Consider the following 17,901-nt stretch of genomic DNA (forward strand, 5'->3'; position numbering starts at 1 on the left):
CATGTGACTTTTGATTTTCAATTCTAATAAATAAACATAAAATGAACAAAACATAATTTTTGATTTATTTCAAAGGTTTGCTAGTATTCAAAAAACAGGGTGACAATATCATAACTTTGTTTGAGCTCTCTATATTAAAGTGGTACCCTATATTCACCAAACTGCACGAACATTTTGTGGACATGTCATCATGTCTTAAAATGAACAAAAATCGCTGAAACAATTTTAATTATGGACCTTGAGTTATCCAAAATGTGTGTTAATAACTCTGCATCAAATATGGCAGGGTATATGTATATTAGTTTTCCCATGTTGTGTAAAAAACTAATCGAACAGCTTTTAGCTGTACACATTACAACAGTTTTTATCTGATGTTGACATATTAATTAAAATGTTTCTAGGAATAATATATCATCCAACTTCAAAAATCAACTACTACAAATTATAAACCTGCAAAAATATGGCTATTGATTAATCTAATATTAGACTTTTATCTGCTTGCACAGACTTTGTTTGACATATGTTCACCTTCACTAATCCTGTTTATCTAAAGTGTTATTTCAATCTAGAGGGAAAAGTAATCGTTTCAACAAACTCAGCCTTTTATCACGGGCAACACCGATTTTTGAGATGCATTAACCCTTTCCCACTCAGAAGCAAATTGAAAATGGCTACCAGTATGTGCAAACAGCATAAAACCAGAACAGCCTGCAACTAACTTGCACTCTGTTTAGGTTTTATGTTGTTTGCTGTTCATCAGTATCTAAGGGTTGGAAAAAAGTATTTAAAACTTGAATCTAGTAAGAAAGGCCTTAAATTACATTTTTGTTAGCTCTACTATTATATATGAAATATATATAGTGGAGCTATCCTACTCACCCCGGTTTTTCCGTTCTGTTCCATGCCGTTAGCGTGCAAATGTTAAAGTTTTCGTACTACCCAAGTTATTTTCATTGTCCCTTGACATATTGCTTTCATATTTTGCATACTTGTTTACCAACATGACCCCAACCTATAAACAAGAGCAGACAACTCTATCAAGCTTTTTGTCATTATTATGGACACTTTTCCACTTAGAATATGCAGCAAATGTTAAAGTTTTCGTACTTCCCCATTTATTTTCATTGTCCCTTGACATATTGCTTTCATATTTTGCATACTTGTTTACCAACATCACCCCAACCTATAAAAAGAGCAGACAACTCTATCAAGCATTTTGTCATAATTATTGCCCCTTTTATACTTAGAATATGCATATTATTGATAAATCTATGTTAAAGTTTGCGTACCACCCCAAATATTTCCTATATCCTTTGACATATTGCTTTTATATTTTGCATACTTGTTTACCAACATGACTCCAACCTATAATCAAGAGCAGACCAATGTATCGAGCATTTTTACATAATTATGGCCCCTTTTACACTTAGATAATTGAACATTTTGCTTTAATTGCCATAACTTCTTTAATTATGATCAAATTTTATTAGTACTTTGACATAACAACACTTACCTGAATACCACAGTGGATTCCACCCAAACAATACCCCATGCCCCTACCCAGAATCCCTTACCCCCCCCCCCCATTTTTTTTTAAACATCATGTAATAAATTACCCCCCCCCCCCCACATTACACCCCCCTACCCCCTCCCTACCCCCCCCCCCCATTTTTGTTTTTAAACATCATCTAATCAATTACCACACCCCACATTATACCCTCCTCTCACCCCCCCCTACCCCCCCCCCCAATTTTTTTCTCCTTTTTTTGTTTTTGAAAGATCGTCTAATAAATGACCACACCCCACATTATACCCCCTCTCACCCCCCCACCCCCCAAAAAAAATAATTTTTTTTTTTCCTTTTTTTATTTTTGAAAGATCGTCTAATAAATAATTGAATATGAACAATTTCCCCGTGATGGCTTAAGTTATAATGTCAAGCACTCGAATAGTCGAGCGCACTGTCCTCTGACAGCTCTTGTTTTCTTTCTAAGGGACTTCACATGTGTCAAAAAACATATCTAAGTGGTAACAGGTTAATAAAGAAGAAAATGCTTCACCAGAGGTGGCATTGATGGTCAGAAATTTCAAAATTCTCAGAAAATTCCTCTGGGCGAGAAGAGTTTATATGTAAATTTTCATAATTTTCACTGAAGTTTTAAAATCTGGCAATGTAGTGTGATTCAGCGAAAAATTAATTCACCCACAAATGTACAGAAACATACAATAACCAACCCTTTTGGAAATCAGAGGACCTTTATAACTTGTGACATGGTGGAGTTTTTAAAAGCTTATTTAAGTTTTTAGCCTGTGTGACTAGCGAATGTCCATCCAATTAAATCGCAAAGGATATTAAACAGTTGCTTTCAAAATATTAAAGCTGCAGCATTCACAAAAATGTTGGCTATTCGCGGATCTAATAGATACTTTTGTATACTTCCAAAAGAGATGGAGCGAATGCCAAGGAGGTTGGGCCAATGCGCATTTAAGGGTTAAAGGCTATAATATAATGACATATTTTATATAACGGTTTCTACGTATGTTTCCATGATTATATTTTTTAGTTCACTACTTAAATTGTCAATCTATAATATGAAAATCGTAATATATATACATTTTCACATACATTTCAGCAGAACAAGTAATTTTCTAATAATGCCTTGATGGATTTAAACTCTTATCTTTGGAAGATAAGAAAATAAAACATTAAACAAATTGAGGCATCTGTTGGTGATATATTCGTGATCCACTTATGTGTATATTATTCCAACAATTACTGCCCAATATAGCTTTGTGTGTACGTCATCATCAAACAGTGTGTGGGAAACAAGGGGACCTAGATTATGCCAACCTTTTAGGCCCAGTTACTTGTGAGCTTCATGTGACCAATGATAAGCAACATCAACCTATCAACAAAAGGCAATAAATATATAACATGTATAAGGCTGTTGATATCAGAAGCACTGTGCATCTATATCAACATAATTATAGGGCTAACATGATCCATTTTATATGAAACAAGTTTCACAAAGATCGGAAAATAAATGTGCCCTCTAGAGTGTTAACAAGGTTTTACTATAGCCATATAAGGAAAAGCCCCGCCCCCCTGGCAGCCATGTTTTTCAACCAACCAGCATCATTTTTGAACTCGTCCAAGATATTATCGGGATGGATCTTCTGACCAAGTTTCATGAAGATCAGACAGTAAATGTGGCCTCTAGAGTGTTAACAAGATTTTACTATAGCCATATAAGGAAAAATGCCCCCCCCCCCCCCTTGGAAGCCATTTTTTTCAAGCAAACATAATTATTTTCAAACTCATCCAAGATATCATTGGGACAAATCTTATGACCATTACTATAGCCATATAAAGCCTTATAAGGAAAAATGCCCCGCCCCTGGTGGCCATGTTTTTAAAGCAACCAAAACCATTTTCAAACTCATCCAAGATATCATTGGGACAAATCTTCTGACCAAGTTTCATGATGATCAGAAAATAAATGTGACCTCTAGAGTGTTAACAAGGTTTTACTATAGCCATATAAGGAAAATAGCCCCACCCCCGTGGTGGCCATGTTTTTCAACAAACCGGCATTATTTTTGAACTTGTCCAAGATGTTATTGGTATGAATCTTCTGACCAAGTTTCATGAAGATCAGACTATACATGTGGCCTCTAGAGTGCTAACAAGATTTTACTATAGCCTTATATAGCCATATAAGGAAAAATGCCCCGCCCCATGGTGGCCATGTTTTTAAGCAAACGTTACCGTTTTCAAACTCATCCAAGATATCATTAAGACAAATCTTCTGACCATATTTCATCAAGATTGGACAATAAATGTGGCCTCTAGAGTGTTAAGGTTTTACTAAAGCCATATAAGGAAAAATGCCCCGCCCCCTGGCGACCATGTTTTTCAACCAACCAGCATCATTTTCCAACTTGTCCAAGATATTATTGGGATGAATTTTCTGACCAAGTTTCATGAAGATAGTACAATAAATGTGGCCTCTAGAGTGTTAACAAGATTTTACTATAGCCATATATAACCATATAAGGAAAAATGCCCCACCCCTTGGCAGCAATGTTTTTTAAGCAAAGGTTACCATTTTTAAACTCATCCAAGATATCAGTGGAACAAATCTTCTGAGCTAGTTTCATAAAGATCGGAAAATAAATGTGGCCTCTAGAGTGTTAACAAGGTTTTACTATAGCCATATAAGGAAAAATGCCCTGCCCCCTGGCGGCCATGTTTTTCAACCAACCGGCATCATTTTTAAACTCATCCAAGATATTATTGGGATGAATCTTCTGACCAAGTTTCATGAAGATAGGAAAATAAATGTGGCCTCTAGAGTGTTAACAAGATTTAACTATAGCCATATATATAGCCATATAAGAAAAATTCCCCGCCCCTTGGCAGCCATGTTTTTCAAGCAAAGGTTACCATATTTGAACTCATCCAAGATATCAGTGGAACAAATCTTCAGACCAAGTTTCATGAAGATCGGAAAATAAATGTGGCCTCTAGAGTGTTAACAAGGTTTTACTATAGCCATATAAGGAAAAATGCCCCACCCCATGGCGGCCATGTTTTTCAACCAAAAGGCATCATTTTCGAACTCGTCCAAGATATTTTTGGGATGAATCTTCTGACCAAGTTTTATGAAGAACAGAAAATAAATGTGGCCTCTTGAGTGTTAACAAGATTTTACTATAGCCATATATAGCCATACAAGGAAAAACAAACCCGCCCCTTGGCAGCCATGTTTTTCAAGCAAACGTAACCATTTTGGAACTCATCCAAGATATCATTTCAACCAATCTGCTGACCAAATTTCATGAAGATTGGACAATAAATGTGGCCTCTAGAGAGTTAACAAGCCAAAGTGACTCCGCACAACGGTCAACGCACAACAGACAAAAAGCGATCACAAAAGCTCACCATGAGCACATTGTGCTCAGGTGAGCTAAAAACAACAAGAGGGCCTGAAAGGCCCAAAGTCACTCACCTGAGATAACAAGATATTATTGGGACAAATCGTCTGACCAAGTTTCATGAAGATCGGAAAATAAATGTGGCCTCTAGAGTGTTAACAAAGTTTTACTTTAGCCATATAAGGAAAAATGCCCCGCCCCCTGGCAGCCATGTTTTTCAACCAACCGGCATCATTTTTTAACTCATCCAAGATATTATCGAGATGATTCTTCTGACCAAGTTTCATGAAGATCAGACAGTAAATGTGGCCTCTAGAGTGTTTAAAAGATTTTACTATAGCCATATACGGAAAATTGCCCCGCCCCTTGGAAGCCATGTTTTTCAAGCAAACATAATTATTTTCAAACTAATCCAAGATATCATTGAGACCAATCTTCTGACTAAATTTCATGAAGACTGGACAATAAATGTGGCCTCTAGAGTGTTAACAAGGTTTTACTATAGCCATATAAGGAAAAATGCCCCGCCCCTGGTGGCCATGTTTTTAAAGCAACCAAAACTATTTTTGAACTCAACCAAGATATTATGGGACAAATCTTCTGACCAAGTTTCATGAAGATCGGAAAATAAATGTGACCTCTAGAGTGTTAACAAGGTTTTACTATAGCCATATAAGGAAAATAGCCCCTCCCCCGTGGTGGCCATGTTTTTCAACCAACCGGCATCATTTTTTAACACTTTCAAGACATTATTGGGATGAATCTTCTGACCGAGTTTCATGAAGATCGTACTATAAATGTGGCCACTTGAGTGTTAACAAGATTTTACTATAGCCTAATATAGCCATATAAGGGAAAAATGCCCCGCCCCTTGGCGACCATGTTTTTTAAGCAAACGTAATCGTTTTCAAACTCATCCAAGATATCATTAAGACAAATCTTCTGACCATATTTCATCAAGATTGGACAATAAATGTGGCCTCTAGAGTGTTAAGGTTTTACTAAAGCCATATAAGGAAAAATGCCCCGCCCCCTGGCGACCATGTTTTTCAACCAACCAGCATCATTTTCCAACTTGTCCAAGATATTATTGGGATGAATCTTCTGACCAAGTTTCATGAAGATAGTACAATAAATGTGGCCTCTAGAGTGTTAACAAGATTTTACTATAGCCATACATAGCAATATTAGGAAAAATGCCACGCCCCTTGGCAGCCATGTTTTTCAAGAAAAGGTTACCATTTTTGAACTCATCCAAGATATCAGTGGGACAAATCTTCTGAGCAAGTTTCATGAAATTCGGAAAATAAATGTGGCCTCTAGAGTGTTAACAAGGTTTTAATATAGCCATATAAGGAAAAATGCCCCGCCCCCTGGCGGCCATGTTTTTCAACCAATCGGCATCATTTTCGAACTCGTCCAAGATATATTTGGGATGAATCTTCTGACCAAGTTTTATGAAGATCCGACAATAACTGTGGCCTCTGGAGTGTTAACAAGATTTTACTATAGCCATATAAGAAAAAATCCCCCGCCCCTTGGCAGCCATGTTTTTCAAGCAAATGTACTCATTTTTGAACTCATCCAAGATATCATTGAAACCTATCTTCTGACCAAATTTCATGAAGATTGGACAATAAATGTGGCCTCTAGAGTGTAAACAAGGCAAATGTTGACGCCACACAACGCACAACGGACAAAAGCGATCACAAAAGTTCACCATGAGCACGTTGTGCTCAGGTGAGCTAATAAAAGAGTGATCCATTTTATTGCAATTTTTATTGAAATATTACACTGGTATGTAAAAATACATTGAGTAACACATGATTGGTTGAAAACAGTTGAATACTAAAACCTAGCAAACAAGTAGCGAGAAAAACATGGGAGTAAATACTTAACATCGCAGTCTTAGGGTTTTCCAATCATTATTTTTATGAAAAGTATTAAAGGCAGATTAAGAGCTATACAACCATTTGATTCTACAGCGCCTATGTAGGCTCAAACTCCAGTAAGAAAAAAAAGATGCTGGCCCCCCAAAAAACAACAACAAATTAAGCTCATTTCTTTGTTATATTGTCAGCTATCACAAAAATATATTATCAGACTATTTACTGTAATATAACATCGTCACTTCACATTGGCTCAACAGTGTTTTTTTGTTTGGATGTAAAAAGCACTTGATTATTAAATATGGGGTGCTTTAAATGCATGCTGTACACAAAGATATAGTTTTTTTACGAAATGTAATTCCAAGTACATGTGATATGTTACAAGTTGATTATAGCATGTTCTGAGCTGTTTTCTATACAGTGTGTAGGCCTGCACATACTTAATATTTTGTTCTTGAGACAGATACAAATCTCTGAAATGGAGCATTTCAAAACCAAGAATTTGCTGACAACTATAGAAGTATCACCTTGTCATTACAACTGTATTGTGTAATAATTGTAGCAAGAGATTGCCAAGCAATATGGTCCCCTACCAGTGAAACTCCACCATTGTCAGTTGTTTTTTTTGAATTCTTGACGTAGGAACAAAATGAAATGACGGGCACAATCTCTATATTGCCATCTATCTATGTTTCAAGTTTCATGAAAAAAATATGAAGAACTTTTAAAGTTATCGCAGGATCCAGAAATGTGTGACGGACAGACTGACGGACAGACAGAGCGCAAACCATATGTCCCCTCCTGTTTCACCGGTAGGGGACAATTACTGTGTGTCTACACTATGAATGTATTTAAATATCAACAAAAAGATAATATCCTCTGTTTAACCCGGTCTTCATTAAATCTTAGTAGGGCACTGATAACACAATGTTTTGAAATGTTTTACCCTGTAAAAAAGAAATGTTTAAAAGTGAAACAAAAATCACAACCATTACACCTTTCAACTGAGGCATATTTTTTAACAGTTACCAGTACCAGTATTTAATTTATTTAAAAATCAATAAAAATGAAAACAGCTTAATGTGAACCTTAAATATTGGATTATTGCTGGTATAGACAAGGCTCCAATGGAAGATCTTAACTTAAATTGAGCAGTGCTCTGTGAAAAGGGGGTTAAATGCATATGTGTAAAGTGTCGTCCCAGATTAGCCTGTGCAGTCCACACAGGCTAATCAGGGACAACACTTTCCGTCTGAACTGGATTTTTGCTAAGAAGAGACTTTCTTTAAACAGAAAATATCCTAATATCATAAAAGCTGTAAGTCATCCCTGATGAGCCTGTGCTGACAGCCATTGGGAAGGAGCCTGTGCTGACAGCCATTGGGAAGAACCTTTTCAAATACCATGTACAAGAACATAATAAAAACAAAAAAAATAAAACATTCCGCCAATTTTCAAAAGGAAATAAATGAAGATTTTGATTCAACACAAGGATATGGTAAATCTGCACCATGAAACAATCTCTTAATTTAGGATGTTATTGATGACCAACACCATATTTCTTGTTCCTCGGAAACAAGACTAAGAAATACCATTTGATCAAGTAGTATAGCTATAGGACTGGAGCTTTGTTACTATGATTACAAATAATACCCATGAACCACGTTGAAACAGGCATAGCAACCATGCCCTTGCCTTACTTCAATGCCACATAACTCAGAAACAAATTGATAACTGTGCATCAAAATTGTATACTCCACATGCTTTGATCATAATATGGTTCTTCAAACAAAATGGCTTAGTTCAAGGTTACATAACTCTGGAACATGTGCATCCCTGAGCAGGAAAATAAACGTCTTACACATCTACACTTCCATGTGATGCAATATAAGAAGTTTAAATTCAATCACATGAGAAATGCAGAAGTTTGTTCCACAGTTTTAACCATGTAGACGGACAGACCGACAAACTGATGGAAAGAGTGACTCCAATATACCTCCTGTTAAACTTTGTTTGTGAAGCAATAAAACACTTATGTTTTTTAAAATAGTAGAAAAGTTAACAGTTCAAACAGCAGTCAAGTAACACAGTAACACAGGAGTATCAACAAAGGAGCTGTGTTCTGGAACAACAGGCTGAGTGCATGTGCTTAAAGTGTTCATTCTGATCTGGTATAACACTTTACTTAAATGCACTTTTACTACTTAGATACTTATTTTGACGCTTTTGTGTTGCCTTAGAAAGTTAAATATAATTTAAGACTTGTCTTAAAAGATTTAAGTTTTAAAGGCTTCATTTCCAACCCTTAGATACTGATGAGCAGCAAACAGCATGAAACCTGAAGAAACTGCGAGTTAGTTGCATGCTTTTCTGGTTATATGCTGTTTGCACATAGCCATTTTCACTCTGTTTCTGAGTGGGAAAGGGTTAAGAGCTTTTTTCCTAGAGCAAGGCTAAGGCCAGACTAAATGAACTTTGACATTCTATGCCATGATCACAAATAGTGTTACACCTTAATATTCTATTTTTTTAGATATCAGACTTTTTACAAAGCATACACATATTTTCCCATGTGACAGTTTTTTTCCTGTTTGAATGTTCATCACGTATAGCATTATGAATATAATGGCTAATCAGAAAACAAAAACATTTAAAATACATTCTTAAGTATCAGAAGTTTTGACTTCACACATTTCTAGTGTAAAAACATACCCAATACATGTTGTGTGCAAAATTAATACCAGTAGGTGGTTTAAACACCACTTCTTGATCTGAATATGCTATTTGGCAATATACACCGGAAAAAGTAAAAATAATGTCAACATTTAAATGATGTCCAATAGGACATTACCATTGTAACCTACTATTGGACTTAAAGCCCTACCTAAATAGCGGGATCAAACAGCTTTATTTTATTTGTCCCATTTTTCTGAAGAAACCCACAGCACACATGACCAGACTTGAATCTCCGAACAGCCTTCTGTCTATGCCTGAATTTCAAAACCAATAACCTGATTGGGCAGCCTCAGTTAAGAGGAACAACACCCATTGGTAGACTCATTTCAAATTTTCAAACAACCACTCCTGATTGGTCAGCTTCACTTTTGGCTCAGAAATACTGCGATCCAATTTGCTGGAAATTTAAAATGGCTGCAAGCAGGAAAAATACCACACATAACTCTGCCCAGGAAGTTCTTTAAGACATATAAATAAATAGATTGATATTATCTTCATCTCGGCGCATGTACTTGTGTTCTATTAACCACTCAATTTGTTCTTTGATCAGTTTCTTGGATGGTAAAAACATGTTTTTCAGGATTTCTACAAGTTCAGTCTGTAATGCTGCATTCGTGATCTTCTTCCTCATCTTCATGATTTTCACAATGGCCTCCTGAATATAAAAAACAACAACAATGTTTTTCATCACAAATATCATTAGTTCATTTTTTATAAATTAATATACAGTTAATGTCTAGTTGGCAATAGACTATGATTTGATATTCTTAGGTAGCATGTAATATTGGTATAACAAGAGATTGCCAAGCAATATGGTCCCCTACCGGTGAAACTCCACCATTGTCAGTAAAAAAAATATTAAAAAAAATATTTGTTGCCTTAGCAACCAGAATTCTTGACATAGGAACAAAATGAAATTACGTGCATAATGTCCATATTGCCATCTATGCATGTTTCAAGTTTCATGAAAAAATATGAAGAACTTTTAAAGTTATCGCAGGATCCAGAAAAGTGTGACGGACTGACAGACAGACAGACTTACAGACAGACTGACAGACAGACGGAGTGCAAACCATAAGTCCCCTCCGGTTTCACCGGTATGGGGCAATTGACACTGTATCTACAACTCGCAAATGAAAATTGATACATCTAACATGATTTATATGATGTACCTTAAGATTTAATCTGATTAAAATAATTTGTAAACCCAAATACTGAATTGTCAAAGATAAAAAAATATGCAGCAAACAATTAACATTGCAATATCACACATTATTCACAAACAGCATTTTATTTTAAAAGCAAACAGGTCTTATAGTATGGACTAAGGCTGTTTGGTGCAGCTAACCATGTATTGACAGTCTACCAAAGAAAAATATAGGATCTTGCATGAGTGGTCGTTTTGTATTGAATTTATGAAACAAGTCATCTAAATGAAGATAAAAACGAGGCTTGCCATATTTTAATCTTTATTTAGATGTCGAGTTTAATAAATTCAACACAAAATGACCACGAATCTAAGATTCTATTTCTAACATGACCAACAAATTTTCTTTTTATTTGATGCTCATTTTATTGTTTATTCACATTGTAAGAGTTTAACTGAAGAAATTCGCTCGAATAATGACGTTATTTCGTCACAAAAATGACGTGATTTCACAGTTACATAACTAGTGTAATAACACCCGTGTAATAAACAAAACTGAGCATAACGTTATTTCCCTCCTGGAGCGTAGGTCATGTTATAAAAATATTTATGAGCCTTGCTCTGTAAAAAGGGGTTTAATGCAGTCTGCACAGGCTAATCAGGGACAACACTTTCCGCTTTTATGGTATTTTTCTTTTACAGAAAGTCTCTTCTTAGCAAACATCAAGTTTAAGCGGAAAGTGTTGTCTCTGAATAGCCTGTGCGGACTGCACAGGCTCATCTGGGAAGACTCTTTACATACATGCATCAAACCCCTTTTCACAGAGCATGGCCCATATTTATGTTACATTAAATATCAATAGTTTTGAACTTTCTGAAGAAAATAAATGCATATACATGTAAATCAATATAAATTTTTGACACACAATGTGAAAAAATTCAAAATAGTCCAATCAAATTATCAGCATGAGATTTACAATTAGCTCACCATTGTTTTTTGACTAGTGACAAGAGAATCCTTAGAATATTTACAAATAAACCTTGACAGTATGATAAGAATTTGTTAACACAACTTTCAATTTCCATTTTAAATAGTTTTTTTCTGGCAGACTTTGCCAAGGTTTTTTCCCTATAACTGTATGTCCTAAAACATCAGAAAATATAAAAAGGGACAGTATAAGTTATGGCAGCCAGAATTAATAAAGAAATTAACCAGATATTTATGTAAAATTGCCCCTTCTTTTGCGATTGACACATGTTGACTCGAGCATCAGTTATTGCTGGTATGCTCAAGTAAAAAATTAGGTTCATTTATTTAATCTTCAAATACAATTTGCTGTATTTTAATGTTATAAATGAAAAAAGGGTTTAGCCGGAGAAATGTTTTCAAAAAACCATGAAACTGCGAAATCCCTTTTTATTTATAGCTAAAGATTGGCCAGAAGTGTGACTGATGCAAGCACACCGTTTTTTTTTTCAACCATGTTCCACAACACAAACTTATAACGGCATTTTATGTTGACAGACCAACAGAGTGACTCCAATAAATTCCTTTCCAAGCAAATCATTGACATGATATCCCCCACACAAAAAATTAATTTTGTGACAGCCGGACAACGCCAATGTCATGTCCCTCCGCCTTTTGCGGTGGATAACAAACTTTGTTTGCAGGTTACATTAAATTTAACTTTTTTTTGCCACTCGCCTGAACTCTGAGAATTCGCAGCTGCATGATGCCCTCATTGTCTTCCTCCTTGCTCTTCTCCGTTGACAACTGCAGCCGACCAATCAGATTGATCTTGCCTCGCTTCTGAACCTTCCCGTTCTTGCTGCAGAAAGCAGAGGTACAAGTATTGAGGCAGAGGATTAACATACTAATACAAACTAATATGGTCCTTAATGACATCATAATTTTTTTATCTCTGCGACTGTGTCATATAAACTTAATTTTTTCATTATATTGGAGCATCACTCTGAGAAAAGGGGGCTTAATTCGTTCCAGATTTGCTTGTGCAGTCTGCACAGGCTAATCAGGGCCCGTGCAGTCTAATCAGGGACACACTTTCTGCCTTAACTGGATTTTCTGTCTTTATATGAATAAAAAATTCCATAAAAGCTGAAAGAATTGTTTCTGATACTCATGTGCAGACTGACGGATCTTCAGACGGAAGGACAGACAGATTTCCATTGTGAATCTAGTATACTCCTCTCTATTTCGTCAATAAATTTTGTATTTTTTATATCATTATAGACATACCCTATATAAATATTAGGCATACAAAAAATGTATTATAGAACACACTTCATAAATGTTTAAAAAGCACACTAGTTAATTTAAATCTTTCATACACAAAGTGAAACTTTTGTATCTCAAACAAAATAAGTTGAACAGTCACACAGATAACCCTTAACAAATTAAACCACAACATGTTATAACACATTGTACACCAATGGCCTAACAAATGACAGGAAGAAACTTGTCGTACACTAAAGCAAACTCCTGGTTCACCCAGAACTGTGTCCCGTCGGTGATGTCCTTGGGCGCTTTCACCTCCCCAGAACATGAGAGCACCTGCCGCTTGATCTTAGGGAATGCCACCAGCGACTAAAACAAGAATATGTGTCTTGTTCTGTGAAAGCTGGTCATAATGCATGTGCGTAAAGTGTCGTCCCAGATTAGCCTGTGCAGTCCGCACAGGCTAATCAGGGACGACACTTTCCGCCTAAACTTGATTTTCGGTAAGGAGGGACTTCCTTGAAACTAAAAATACCATTAAAGCGGAAAGTGTCGTCCCTGATTAGCCTGTGAGGACTGCACAGGCTAATCTGGGACGACACTTTACACACATGAATTAAGCCCAGTTTTCTCAGAACAAGAATATGTTGCTTACTTGATTCTCCCTCTGGGAAAAAGAAGCTTAATTAATGTGTGTATATAGTGTGTATCGGGGACAACACTTTCCCAAGCTGGTATCCTGTGGTTTATTGTATCGGGCTTTGTCTGTATATAGTTCAGAGAACTTCTCAGACTAAGTTTATTGTTTAAAGTAGAGCTTATGTTCCTACTATGAAAACACTTGTCATAAAATCTAGTGAGACACAGTGATGGACAAATACTATAATCTTGAGACCTCTGTAAGGATACCTATTTTATCCTGTCACATGCCTTTAAATCAGCCCGATAACCAGGTAACTTAATATCCCAAAAAATATTAGGCTAGATGACCACGTGACCTCGAATATCCGTCAGTTGCTCTCCGCGCATGCGCACGACTGTACTATTTTCTATTAATAAAATATACTTCAATTAAAAAAATTAACAAAATACATGTAAAGCACTGTTTGTTTAAACATTATTATTTAAACAGCATAATTTTGTATTTGTGAATTGAATTAATAACGATTGACTCGATTTCTGTGTTGTTTAACAAGATGGAAGCTAGCCTAAGCGTTTTGCATGATGTGACGTAACAATGTTTTTGTTCGCGCGTGTTTTATCCCATATTAAATATTTAAACACAAAATACTCGAAAACTGGATATTTTAAAAACATTTCAACGAATGTGACAGGATAAATAGAATAATAGGTTAGTGACGTGGATGGAGAATGGTTATCTGGCTCGTTGGAGGATCTTATTGGCTGAGCCCAAGGCTCACCCGATAACTTCTCCGACTTGCCAGATAAGCATTCTCAATCCACATCACCAACCTATTATTCTCTATTTATGTCCAATTGTCTACCTTTATCTTAAAACAACAACGAGCATTGGATAAGTATAAGCCATAAAATTCATAAACTTCTCTTATCTTTACCCAGAGTGTTCTCCTCAGCTCCGCGTCTGGTAATTCTGTAGCAAGTTTAAGACTTTCATACGAGATTTTATCCTTTGGTCGCTGATTCCATGCAAACAAGACAGTCATCTGAAATGTGGTCACCTCCACATCAAAGCGACCGATGTCATTGTTGAATGTGATCTGGAAATAAGTAAAACAATATCGGTGGTCTCAATTTGTGCTTGTGGTTGAAATTTAGTCATTTTCAACAGAACATCACAGTGGCCAGTTAATCTACAAATCAACTTTGTTTGGCAAAATAAGCTGATCTTAATGTTAGAGTGTAGGTCCATGAACTGATGCCAATAGTTAAATGGCTGTAAAAGCAGTTTTAAAACCAGTCCTAATTCAAGGTATTCAACCTTTGGACTTTTGGACATGATGTTGATTTTAAATACTAGTGTATATAAAATCTTTTTTTTTTAATACAATTTTCATCTTAGAAGGTTCAATATGAAAATAAAAACATTGTTTATGTGAGCAAACAAGCTTAAACGAGCATTCAACCTTTGTTTTAATTGCTTATTTGGCTTCTTTTGTCATTATAAATAGTATTTCAGTCATATCAGAGAAGTCAGTGAACCTTCACTGCACTCACTTTTGCTGAGTAATCATGATACCTGTACTAAGTGAACATACGTATGCCAATAACATAAACTGCCTTAATTGATGATACATACAAAAAATAAACACACTCCTTAGGAGTTAAAATCAACACAAACACCTACAATAATTTGTTTAAATTAATAGTAAACATAAAAAATATTTGAAAGAGGAGGTAAATTAAACAAGAGCTGTCAGAGGACAGCGCGCTTAACTATTTGAGTGCTTGACAGTATAACGTAAGCCATCATGGAGAGGGGGGGGGGGCGGGGGTATAATGTGGGTGTGTGATCATTTAATAGATGATCTTTCAAAAATAAGAAAAAAAAAATTATTTGGGGGGGGGGGTTGAGGGGGGGATTCTTGGGGGGGGGGGGGGGGCGTGGGGGATGGTTTGGGTGAAGTGCATTGTGGTATGTAAGGTAAGTGTTGTTTTGTCAAACGTGAGTAGGATAGCTCCACTACCGGTATATATATTTCATATATAATAGGCAAGCTATAAAATCCATTTGAGAAGGTTAAAGGAAGCATTCAAGAAAACATTAACAATTTTCATGAAAAGAAGAGGTTTAATATAAATAAAATTCTATTTGAAAAGTGAACTATAAGCTTAAAGGAGCATTCAAGAAATAAAAACTTAAACTCACGATGCCATTAGACATGAGGTGGTGCCACTGCAGTTTGCGCCCACTGTGCTTCTGTCTGTAGAAGTCCTCGACCTGGGGTATGTAATCCTCTAGCTCCATGGGTAGAGAGACGGAGAGACGATCAGACGAACGCGCCCAGGCACCCGCGTTCAGGATCTTGATGTTTATGGAGTCTGGAACAGAAGTGCATTTGTTGTCAAACAATTTATTTTAAACCTATTTATTTTTGCTTGATGCATCTAGAGCCTAAGGCTTCATGAAACACTCTCAAGTTCATTTGCTGAGTAGAACTAGTACTTGGTGTCTTTTGAGGAGATCTAAAGAAGGATCCCACAGTGAGGATCAACATGTGACCTCTTGGTTGCTAGGTCAACACCATATCCATCATGCCACTTTCATTTAAGCAAACATCTGACAGACAGTCAAATGTATGGGCCCAAGTGCTTGCATTAGTGATTTTGTTGTTTATCAACTCAAAATTAAGGTAAAGATAAACACAGATTGAAAGCGCATTTAGTTGTCAGACAGAAAATGAGAAGGATAAACAAAACGTGCCAATGCACATGTGTTCAAGATTTGGAAGTCTAAAGTTTATACATTTTTTGTTACTAAAATTGAACTAGTTATCATAAATGCTAAAGAACAATAATAATTATTGTTGAAGAAAAACACAGACAGATGTCTGTTGACTTTTGTTAGATACTCCTGACCAAAACATCAGAATAATACATGCCATGGACAGAGGGACAAGGGTCTATTCTATAGAATATTATGTGAGTTTTGGATAAAGATCAAGTTTATAATGCGAGGCTTAGAACCGATGTAGCGCCAGGCTTGCCCAGCGCTAACACAGTTCGAGCCGAGCATGATAAACTTGATCTTTATCCAAAACTCACCTAATATTCTAATTATCCTTTTATTTCCTCCTTTTTCCATTAATAATTATCAAATATCGTTTAAGATGTTGTTTTTTCGTTATTGACAAAAACAGATTCTCCATTTTTTGGAAAAACCCAAAATTAATCTGATCTAAAAAGAGCGATAGTATAAAGCTCAAGTTTATACAATCGTTGTTATACTATCGATTTTCATGTGGTAATAGGATAAATATCAAACTATGACTATCAATGAGCATTAAAATTGTAGGAATCTTCAACATTCTCATAGAACAGAACTTATCTGTAACCATTTTTTTACTGTTGTTCCTATGAGCATCTTTGAATTCAGTGCCACGGGCCCATTATCATGAACATCCTAAATTCTTGAGCTGAAGTCTGAAGATGAGATTTTAGATTTTTGATCTGCACACAAACAATCTCAAATATCGGCTTAAAGAATAACACTCAACATGAGCATGATGATCAAACTCATCTCAAAAATTGAGAAAAAAACTCAAAGTTGAGTCATACTGACTTAATTATGTTTGTGCTACTAAACCAAGGAATTAAATTTAACTTTACATTAACCCTTTACCACTAAGATACATATTTAAACATTGAAATGCAGGACCAGTAAAAAATCTAACAGCTAAAGATTGAAAATATTCTCTGATTACAGTCTCACCTGCGATGTATTCATTGTTGTTCCTGTGAGCGTCCTTGAACTCACTGTTCAGGTCCTCACTGACCTTGATGTCCTGGAACATCCTTGCCAGTTTGTTCACGTAGTCAGCTGGCATGCCCACCTCCTGTAGAGGGACAAGCACAAGATTGGACAGAAATTGGGTGGCGAATGATGGAGCTTAATGCATGTGCCTAAAGTGCAGTCTGCACAGGCTTATCAGGGATAAAACATTCTACTTCTATGGAATCTTTTGTTTAATAGAAGTATCTTCTTTTTGAAAATCCAGTGTAGGCGGAAATTATTGTCCCTTTTTAGTCTGTGCAGACTACACAGGCTAATCTGGAATGACACTCTACACACATGCATTAGGCCCAGTTTTAAAAGAACAAGGGTATATTTAATTTTTAAAACACTGAAGGGTTTTCAGACAAAATTCATTACACTATTTCTTTTACTTGCACTTTCATGTGCTTTGGGACCACTCCTCACTAAATACAGTAATTCCTAATTTGTCCTTTATGTATGAATAAAGAATTAAATGAAA

The 17,901-nt window shown here is 35.9% G+C and overlaps 1 protein-coding gene across 1 annotated transcript in view; it reads right to left on the reverse strand.

The window, feature by feature from the left end:
- Positions 1-8,820: 8,820 nt before the first annotated feature.
- Positions 8,821-17,901, reverse strand: part of LOC127850446 (cullin-5-like) — a 28,324-nt gene continuing 19,243 nt past the window's right edge. Inside the window, exons 12-17 of the mRNA XM_052383474.1 lie at positions 17,358-17,481; positions 15,795-15,967; positions 14,524-14,685; positions 13,197-13,315; positions 12,416-12,539; positions 8,821-10,218 (exon numbers count right to left, since the gene is read on the reverse strand). Of these exons, the coding sequence (XP_052239434.1) occupies positions 10,024-10,218; positions 12,416-12,539; positions 13,197-13,315; positions 14,524-14,685; positions 15,795-15,967; positions 17,358-17,481 (897 nt within the window). The 3' untranslated portion in view covers positions 8,821-10,023. The remainder of the gene's footprint in view (positions 10,219-12,415; positions 12,540-13,196; positions 13,316-14,523; positions 14,686-15,794; positions 15,968-17,357; positions 17,482-17,901) is intronic.

The sequence above is a fragment of the Dreissena polymorpha genome, chromosome 11, assembly GCF_020536995.1.
Source record: "Dreissena polymorpha isolate Duluth1 chromosome 11, UMN_Dpol_1.0, whole genome shotgun sequence".
Classification (NCBI taxonomy): Eukaryota; Metazoa; Mollusca; class Bivalvia; order Myida; family Dreissenidae; genus Dreissena; species Dreissena polymorpha.